General features: G+C 47.4%; 1 protein-coding gene across 1 annotated transcript in view; it reads left to right on the top strand.

Moving 5' to 3' along the window:
- SIRAL2 (SIR2 antiphage like 2) overlaps positions 1-10,109 on the top strand; it is a 28,793-nt gene that overhangs the window by 2,110 nt on the left and 16,574 nt on the right. The window contains exons 2-3 of the mRNA XM_007453917.1: positions 8,563-8,618; positions 9,411-9,663. Of these exons, the coding sequence (XP_007453979.1) occupies positions 8,572-8,618; positions 9,411-9,663 (300 nt within the window). The 5' untranslated portion in view covers positions 8,563-8,571. The remainder of the gene's footprint in view (positions 1-8,562; positions 8,619-9,410; positions 9,664-10,109) is intronic.

The following is a 10,109-nucleotide window of genomic DNA, read 5'->3' as shown; positions in this document are numbered from 1 at the left end:
GCAGGGGACACGGGTTCGTGCCCCGGTCCGGGAAGATCCCACGTGCCGCGGAGCGGCTGGGCCCGTGAGCCATGGCCGCTGAGCCTGCGCGCCCGGAGCCTGTGCTCCGCAACGGGAGAGGCCACAACAGTGAGAGGCCCGCGTACCGCAAAAAAAAAAAGAAAAAAAAAAAAAGAAGTTTGCCAGGGTCACTCCAGGCAAAGGGATAGTATGTGAAAAGGTAGAGAGGCATGCCACAAAGCACATGAGATTTTGGAAACCAAGAAGTGGGCTGGAGCTTGGATTCATCCTGGGGGCGTGGCTGGAGATGTAATACCTCCTTGATGAGCAAGGCCCTCGGGCTATTAGAGGGAATCCTAAGCGGGAAGAATCCAGCTTTGTTCCCTGAGGCCCACCTTGCCCCCGGCCCTTTCTTGAATTACTGCTTCTCCGTCCCCCTGCGTGAGTGCTGGTCTAGCTCCGAGCTGAAGAAAGGTGGGCGTTGTCAGTGGAGAGGAGTGAGGGAGGTGTTCCGGATAGAGGAGACCAGAATGGGGGAAACTGGGAAGCTTGGCAGAGGGCAGGGTTTCAGGCGTGGAGTGGCAAGAACGGGCTGGGCCAGGGTAGTCGGGACCAAAGCAAGAGGAGCTCTTGAAGCCTGGTGGAGGATTTGGTATTTGAAGGGAGTGGGGGGGCCATCGAGGGGTTTGAGGAGGGCCGTGAAGAGGGATTTTGTGTTTGGGAACAGTTGCTGGGTCTGGCGGTGGGAGAATTGTTTGGAGGAAGCAGGGCCACCAGAGAGGTGGAGGTGACCTGGACCAGGTGGTGCCAGCGAGGACCTCAGCTTCCGCAAGCACGGCGAAACTTCTTAAAGTCTAGACCCGAAAGACCTTTCCAGCTCGCTCTTGTCTCAGCCCACCGTTTTCTGCCTGGGGACTGATGCTGGGAACTTGTTAGTTCTTTTAGGGGAGGTTTTGGTCTTTTGCCCATAGGTCACCTAGGGCTTCATCAGGGTGACTGTGTGTCAGAGTGAGCCCAGCATCCACCCCGGAGGTGCACATGTGGCACAGTGGGCAGGGAGAGGAGAGGCTGGGGCTCAGAAGTGGAACCAGATCATGGAGTGTTTGGGAGCTGGGCTTGGGGGTCCTGAAGGAACTGGAAAGCCCTTGCAGGAGAGACGAGTTCACATGTGTTGTGTCAGAAACGTCACTTTGGAGACAGTGTGGGACCAGAGGGGCTGAAACCGGAAGCAGGGTGGCTGTCAGTCCAGACAAGTTGTGAGGACTGCAAGGCATGGCAGAGGGTATGGATTAGAGATCGATTGAGAATAAATCCACAGGACTTTTGTTTGTTGAGGTCTGGACTTGGGTGAGGGGCAGGGAGATTCGCCAGGTATGATGACGCTGTACAGTAGAACTTTCTGTGACGATGAAAACGCCTTGCATCTGTGCTGTCCCGTTCACTCGACACGTGTGGCTGTCAAGCATTTAAAACGTGACTATTGTGACCGAGGAACTGAGTTTTAAATTTTATTTAATTTCAATTGATTAAATCCAGGAAGGATACCCATTGCGTGCACATGGTGTAGTGGGGATCGCACTGTTGTGGGCTCTGCTGTTTTAAGTGTTACCCCTTTTAGTGTTTGCAGCAACCCTGAGATGTAAGATATTATTCCTTTTTTACAGATGAAGGAAACACAGCTCAGAGAGACGGGGTAACTCAACCCCATATTAAGTAGTACAGCTGATACACGGTTGTTTAACTTCTAAGCCTGGACTCTTTCTGCTGGATCCTACTTCCTCCCTCAAAGAGCCTCAAGGTCTCTTTCCCAGGAGAATGAAGTCCTCTCCAGTGGTGGCTTTGTTTGCCAGCTGAGCCCTTCTTATCTGTTCCTTATCTTACATTTGCTTGCTAAAGTTCACAGGACAGCTGTGTGATAAGCTGCCAGCCCGGAGCAAACACGGCTCTTCTGAGCTAGTTGTTTGGCCCGAGGCTTCTTGCTGCCTCTAGTGTCTTCCTAATGCCGGCTGTTTCTCTTAGCATTTCTGGAAAGTGAATGGAGCAAGGAAGCAGGTGAACCTGCGGATCAGCCAAACTGTGTGGCTTGGTATTTATAAAGATATGGTCGTAAAAAGAGGTACACATGAGTACCTTACATGAAGTTTTGGGGTCACAGTGGACCAGCTGGTGCCCGGGATAGTGGCAAGATTATGGGACATAAGCCAGGAGTGAGTTTATAGCGTGTCCCCGGACTCCCTAGGGGACCTTGACCAAGTCACTGCCCCTCGGTCTCAATTTTCACATCTGTTATTTAGGATATTTGACATCGCGGAACCTTTAAGATCCCTCCAGCTCTAAAATTCTATAATTTTAGATTTCACTGGAGGTTTACTTTCTAGAACATCTCTTATTCCTCTTGGGATGGATAAATGCTGGTGCTTCAGCATTTGGCCTCTGCATTGATACATGTTAATAAGCCATTATTGGCTTATTGTTAAGTAACGTGTCTATTTGAGTTGTGCAGCATGTCACATCTGATGGACAAACTGTTAACCAGTGACCACTTCAGATGTTGGCAGTGTTCCTAGTAAAATGTCAGGTATATTTGCTTGCCCTCCTGAGCTGCACTGATGATTGGAGAAAACGTGCAAGACTCCATTTAGCATGGTGGCTGGCCTCTTAAAAGGGTTTAATGTCAGCGTTGGCCAGGTGAGAGGTAATAATAAGAGCCAAGTCACAGGGTTGTTGAGAGCTTTACATGAGAATGCATGTAAGGTGCTTATTGTTTGCCCTTGAATCTAATAGTGGCGTAGAAAGTGTCAGTAATTAATGTTGCTTTTTGAACTAAATTGTGGCCTTTAAATTTTTTATTAGTGGTGGGTTTTGTTGTTTTCTTGGTTTGAGCTTACGTGCCCAAGCAGCTCTGTTTGGAGGCGCTGGTTTCAAGAAGCAAATGAGCACATTTTGATCATTACAAAATAAGGATTTTTTCCCCCAATACAGGCTTTGTATTTCCTGTACCTTGAAGAAAACAATTCATCCTGAGGATCTCTTACTAGTACTGACTGGGTTAAGTTTCACCAGAATCCAGGCTAAATGAATGTGTCATTGTGGAGACGTCGTGTTGAGCTGAAAGCTCCCTGTTGCGGAGGGAGAGCAGCTGGCTGCTGAGGTTGTTCATAGTAATAGATAAACATCGTAAGGTTAAGTGCCTTTCAGATACTTGACTCACTCAGAATCTTCACAACAATCAGTGATGTGGATGATGGCATTCCCATTTGACAGATATGGAAACTGAGGTTCAGAGCGATCTCGGGGCTGGGGGGATATGGTGGTGTCTCCTGTCTCCAGATTCTGTATTTTCTCCACCAGAGCCCCAGGTGTTGTGGTTTCAGGGCAAGCCTCTCCTTTGCAGTTCTGGAAGCTTAATTATTCAAGGTCCATTTGCACCTTGTTTTCAGCTCAGATGAACCTACTTAGGCTAACCAAACTCGCCAGAAATACCTCTACCAACTAGATCCCAGATGATTCATTAGTGGTTAGAAGTCTGTCAGATGTACTTGAAAACTTCCTCTTGTTGCGGAATGATTTCTGCTTCTGTGGCCCCCCTCCCAAGTTAACACGGGGAACGAGATTGCCATGAAAAAGGCAGTTGGAGGGACTCAAGTTAGAGAAAAGGGTGAGGAGGAGGATGTTAAGGACCAGGTGAGTCAGTGTCAGTGAGCTATAGCCCCAGGCACTGCTGCGATAAGCAGATGGGAAGAGCTTGCTTCGTGGCCGGAGGCCTCCAGACCTGCCTGGGTGTAGTCAACAGGGCAATTGGTTTGGCCTCATTTGAGGACATCCCAGTCCTTAGGAACCACAGCGGCTACAGGGGTTCCATTTAATACTAGTATTAATATTTCAGGTCTCCTGTCTCCTGTGAGTAGCAGATTTATAAATCATTTCTTAGTGTGGGTTACTTTTGTAACAGTAGCAGAGTGTAATACCAGAGCTAGCTGTGTTGCCAGGCCTTTACATTAATCAAGTCATTTGTAGTCACAGTGACCTGACTTTTTCCACAAATTCTGGGGGCATCTTATTCCATCACTGTGGATTGGGTACAAGTGAGTTAAAAGTGAGCATTTGGAAATTTTCATGAATATTTGCGATGTCCCTGTGTAAGAGGAATATGTTTTGAGCGTATGTCTACTGTAGGCCCCTCTTCCTTCATTGTCATCAGGGGCTGTACACCTTGGGAGCTCTCATCTCCATGCTCTTGTATATGCCACTCAAAACCATTGTGAGTATTTATAGGACGAAGTTAAGTTTTCTTAAGAATATCTTTGAGGATCCCACCGACTGGAAACTTCTAATTCAGGGTTTGTACTTAAGTGAAGGTGTAATTTATAATAGAAAGTGATTCGTTTTAAGTTTTTTATTATGCTACGTGTAATAAAATACTGTTCTTTTAAAAAAATATATTTATTTATTTATTTGGCTGCACTGGGTCTTAGTTTTGGCATGTGGGGTCTTTGTTGTGGCATGCGAACTCTTAGTTGCGGAATGCACGTGGGATCTAGTTCCCCAACCAGGGATCGAACCCGGGCCCCCTGCATTGGAAGCGCGGAGTCTCACCCACTGGACCACCATGGAAGGCCCTAAAATACTATTATTGACAAATATTTTCTCCCTCCCCCTCAAAACTTTATGGACCCTTTTCACTCATTGGTCTGTGCTTTTTTTTTTTTTTTTGGTCCTGATACTTTTGTCTTTTTTCCTATCCCTCTGCTCTTTCTGGCTGTGTAGAATGGTGATGAGCACTTCAAAGAACGGCCAGTTCTGTAGATCAGCACCTGGGCCTGGTTCGGCAAGACTCCGGCTGGCCTTGCTGGGGTCGCTCACGCAGTTGTGGTCATCTGGCTGCTTGCCTGGCGTTGAATGGTCCCTCGTAGCCTCGCATGCCTGTCGAGTGGATGGTGCTGGGTTGTCAGCTGGTGTGCTCTCCATCGGTGGCCGTTCAGGAGGCTAGACTGGGCTTTAGGAGGCTGATTTCCGAGAGGACAGGCTCCAGTGTCAACATGCTTATCAAACGCTCGCTTGCTTGTTTGCCGACCTCCCATTGGCCAAAGAAGTCACATGACCCAGCCCAGAGTCAGAGCGGGACTGACTGCATAAGGGCCAGGGGACCAGGAGGCATGATGGAGCGGGGTCGGGGAGGTCACTGACAGTCTGGTGCAGTGAAGTTAGGGAGCTGGGGAGCGGGACTTTGTTTTGCTAGCTGTAAGTAACAAGTTTGGTGTTTGTAGTTTATTCTGTTTTGCATTAGACTCAGTTTGGTGAACATTTATTTAGTGCTGGACACTAGGGATTCAAAGGATAAGTAAGGCAGTCTGGCTACTCTGAAGTTCATAAAATACTCATGATCTCCGATTTTAAGCAGAAAGTATCCTATTCAGACTTTTATTCATGGCTTTAAATAAAAAGGACAGGAACTGCTTATACAAATCTGTGTTGGGGCCTGATTTTGCTTTCAGAAAATGCTGATAGGTCCTTGGGAAAAAAAAATGGGTTGCCATGATGACTTGGCTTTGGGCCTGCAAACTGTGGTGACGACACGATCACCAAGGAAACCAAAAGGTGCAGTGTCTAAAAGGTCTCTGAAGGCTTTTGTTCCTGTTGTCTGGAACCTGACTGGCTTGGAGGAATGGTGTTGGGGATGTAAGCAGGACCCCAGAGGCTTGCCCACCTACAGGAACTTCTAGGATCGGGCACTGAGTACTTTGGAGGGAGATCTCCTGCTTGGCGCTTGGTTTAAAAACAAGGAGAGAGTTGGGGTACTTTCTAAGTCATTGTGAGATTTGGCTTGGATAATTATGCTGCTGAAAGAACAGGAAATGAGGTAATGTCTTTCAACATGCAGTGTTATAATGAACGGTAAATGTCTAAATATGGGCAGCTGTGCAGTTCATCATTACGTAGTTATTGTGTTGAGATTTAATGTAATTGGGTACTTCCTGTGTTGGCTACTTTGATCCTTACAGACACCCGTCAGTATTAAAGCCTAGAGGCTCACCTGCCTATTGAGTTCGGAGCGTGTGCGGTTCTGTTGAACGTGCTGCAGAGCCGGCGCCAGGCCTTCATCACGCTCAGGAGAGTGAGTGTTGAGCGCTCAAGCCGGCAAACCAGCAGCCCGGAGTGCAAGCTGTCACCTGTTGTGTACATGCTCAGTGCTTGCAGTGGTAACTTGTTCTTTTGGAAAACTTTGAAATCACTTAATTTTGGAGTTAAGTCCAGCCCACAAAAGTTTAATTTGTTCATACTTTTTTGCAGGTGTGTAAATGCAATGTTTAGGTTTTCCATTTGTATCTATCTTCGTACATATATGGAGCATCGAAAGCAGCTGAGCAATAATTGAAAGAACTAGAGAGAGATTTTTAAAGTTCTTCACAATGGTGACAGTTTGGGGCATGTGATTTCTTAAGTCATTGGTTGACCAGTGACTGTTTAAAAAATATTCTGAAATATCTTGTAGAGCAGGATGAGGTAAAAGACTCCTTTCCAGGTGGGAAGGAGTAACTATTTTCAAGTGATATAGATTATTTGGGGGAGCAGGATTGGGGGGCAGTTGGATTAGTCAGCCGGTAAGCATCTCGTATTAACCTTTCACACAGGCTTGAACAGGAAGGACTCTGAGTTCCGTCCTGCAGTGGAAGGTTGAGAAAGGAAGTCTGCGGCCTCCTGAGCTCTGTGACTCCAGAGGCTGAATCCAGAGCACCTTTCCTATGAGAGGTTCTCAGGCTTTCAAAACTCGGTCAGTTAGCAGGATTTCCTATTTCATAGCTGTTAAAACTGAGGATCGGTGAATAGTTAGGTCAGTCATTGAAGTCTCCTGGCCAGGGCCCAAGGTTGCTTATTCTTGGGATTATATAATATAGTGGAAAACCTCAATATTTATTCCCTTCCTTAGGAAATATCTAGTAGATAAAACCAAAAATGAAACAATCTGACCTTTGATGACTCAGATAGTAACTCCACAGCGGGAAGGAGTTAGGGCCGAGCACCAGCCTTGGGCAGGTGATGGGCATCAGGGAGCCGCACTTTCCTCGCCTGCAGACTGGTCTCTTAACATTTGGGGGAAGGTCACAGACACCTTTGGGAGTTTGAAGGGCGCTCTGAACCCTTTCCCATGAGCGGGGGGGTGGGGGGGGTGGGGCAGGGAAATGTGCACAGAGTTCTGTGTACATTTCCAGGGGATGTTCTTACGATCCTGTTTAGCTTTAAAATCTAAAGATGCTCATAGAGTGATTAAGCCTTGTTTCCTTCCCCTGGAAAATTATTTTTGGTGACCTAATTCTAATTTAGGGGAAAAAAAAGAGATTATACATGTGAAAAGGTGGTTTTCAATTAGTGCTGGTTAGGCTATGCAAAGCAGGCACTTATGTATTCTGCTGACCACTTTTCTGGAAAGCAGTTTGGCGGTAATGTGCTGAGATACTTTACAGAGTTCATATTCTTTAACTGAGCAATTCTGCTTGTCAGAAATCTCTCCTAAATAAATAATTTCAAAATAGACGAAAACTTTGTGCACAGAGATGGTTGTCAGAGTGTTATAGTAATGCCCTACATTGGGGAGGTAGGTAAAGTAAAGGATAGCATATCAGTAAGATAGAATTTCATGTGTGTTGCTATTACACTTATATTTAGGAATAGTTTTGAATAACATAAGAGAAATGCTTTTATTAAAATGCATGAAAAAAGTTGGATATGACCTATGGTCTCAAATGATGTAAAAATTTTAAAGGAAAAAGTCTAGAGGGAACTCTACAAATGCTAACAGTCATTGCTTGTAGGTAGTAGGATTATGGGCTTTTTAATCTTTTATTTTCTGTATATGTCCTTTGCAGTAAATGTTAGGTAGAGAATTGGGGGGGGAAATATGATTCTGGAAAAATGATAGAACATGGAGATAGTCTGGCAATAGAGACCTAGCTGATTCGAGAGTCAGGTTTTAGGTAAGCTAAGAATTGACCTTTTACTTCGATTATTCCCTTGGACTGGATTTCATCACGGCCAAGGGGGGCCTGGCGTCTCCTCGGAAGACTTGCTGGGCGTGTCCTGGTCCCTCTCAGTGCACTGCTCGGTGCCCTCGAGCTCGGACAGTCCTGGAAACCTGTGTGTGGCTTACTTTGTCGTGCTGTTGCGTTGTCTTCCTTCCGTGATAAGTCGTTTGTGTTCGTGTCACCTGGAAGCGGTTCTGGAGCAGAGTCATGAGGGGCAGTGAAAACACCCAGCGCTGAACTGCTGCACCACCTGCGCTCCCTCACACTAGTTTCCCCTCATTTCCCTCCAGTGTCGGGCTTCGCAGAATCTGGGTCTGAGACTTTGCCTGGCCTGTTAAGTCACAGAATTAGGAATGGGGGCTTAGGAACCATTTTGGATGTATGTTTTTGTATACGATGCTTTTCAGTTATTCTAATTTAAAGAAAGCTCCAAGACCTTTGATTTTAATTCCACCTCATCTCTCTTCCAGGGCACTAATAAAAGAACTTTCCTCTGGGAAGTGGAAGTTGCTTCTGACCGATTGCTTCTGAATCTCTTTAGGATTTACAGATGGATTCCATGGAAAAGACAACAAACAGAAGTGAACAGAAATCAAGGTAAATGAAGTCAACTGCACCCTCAAACAGGTGTATAGCTTCCATCACAAGTCTCCTTATGTGTTATCTGGTACCTGGGAGGGTGAGCGAAGTGAGAACACCAGCTGGGGAGGGCGTCTCCGGGGCCAGGTAACTACCCTTTGCTCCAAAGTAAGGAACGTTCGCAGAGGCAGCTCTCTTTCTGTCCAAGGAGGTGACTGTCGCCTGGCCCCATGCCGAGCAGCAGGTGACCAGAGGGTCACATCTAAGGCTGGGGGTGCCACGTTTCACGGGAAAGAAACCTCTGACTGGGAGTGGGCGGGTTACACTTCTGTGAAGTGACGCAGGAGAAGGAGGTGCTTGCCGGGGGGTGGTTGCAGAGGACCAGCATTTTGCCAGGAGTTTTCTTTTCTGTCCCTGTAATCAGGGATCATTTGATCACCATAGTTTGTATTTACAAGAGCCCTTTGCAGTTTTAAAGGAATTGAAATTGCTGAGAGTTCTTGTTCACAAATACACATCACTTAAGCGTGTGCTCAACACTATAGGGGACTCGAGGTGAATAAGACAGTACTGTCCCAAGTCCCTTAGGAATGAGGATAGAACATGTGAGATTAATACACAAAAAGAAAAATACACAGGCTCCGTCTTGCGCTTAGTATAACTGGGGGGGACGTTGCGTGTGTGTTTGTGCCCAGCACGGGCTGGGTTTGACCTGATGCCTCACGGATGTTCCCAGACTGCATTGTTTTCTTCGTGGTTGCAGTTCTTCCACGTTGGCTTTCATTCTTTCCCTCCCTTGTTTTTAAGTAGAAAGTTTTTAAAAAGCCTCATCCGGAAACAGCCCCAGGAACTGCTCCTGGTCATGGGGACGGGAGTCAGTGCGGCCGCGGCCCCAGGGATCCCCGCCCTGTGCTCGTGGAGGAGCTGCATCGAGGCCATCATCGAGGCCGCGGAGCAGCTTGAGGTGCTGCACCCCGGGGACGTGGCCGAGTTCCGCAGGAAGGTGACCAAGGACGGGGACCTGCTGGTTGTCGCCCATGACCTGATCCGGAAGATGTCCCCTGTAAGTCTTTTCACACAAGTGTGTCAGGTCTCACTGGGGACACCTTGGCTGTGGGTTGGTGAACGAGTCTAGCGTTTAGATCTCTCCAAGCCTGCATCGTGTCTGTTTCTCACCGAGTTGGGCTGACAAGCCAGAAATCTTTCAGTTCATCAGAATATCGTCCCTTTAAACAGAGGGGGTGCCGAGCACAGTGTGGGCTCCTAAAACAGTCCTTGTTAAACAGAGCCTGGATAGGGGGCTTGTCTCAGGGAGGTCGCCGTGCTGCTTTGGGGACCAGCTTGTGATCTCACCCTTGTTTAGCGAACGGACAGAGCAGCCAGGTCTGCGTTTGGTCCAGGCAGGCCAGCCGCGTTCCTTCACACAACCGGGGCTTCCCAGACATCGTAAGGTGGGAGAAGACAGAGCTTCTTTGTCTGCAGGTGGAAAGGATCCAGCAGAGGAAGAGC

Source organism: Lipotes vexillifer, unplaced genomic scaffold (genome assembly GCF_000442215.2).
Source record: "Lipotes vexillifer unplaced genomic scaffold, Lipotes_vexillifer_v1.1 scaffold382, whole genome shotgun sequence".
In the NCBI taxonomy this organism is placed as follows: Eukaryota; Metazoa; Chordata; class Mammalia; order Artiodactyla; family Lipotidae; genus Lipotes; species Lipotes vexillifer.
Note: the sequence above shows the minus strand (reverse complement) of the source record. Positions and strands in the feature narration are given on the sequence as shown.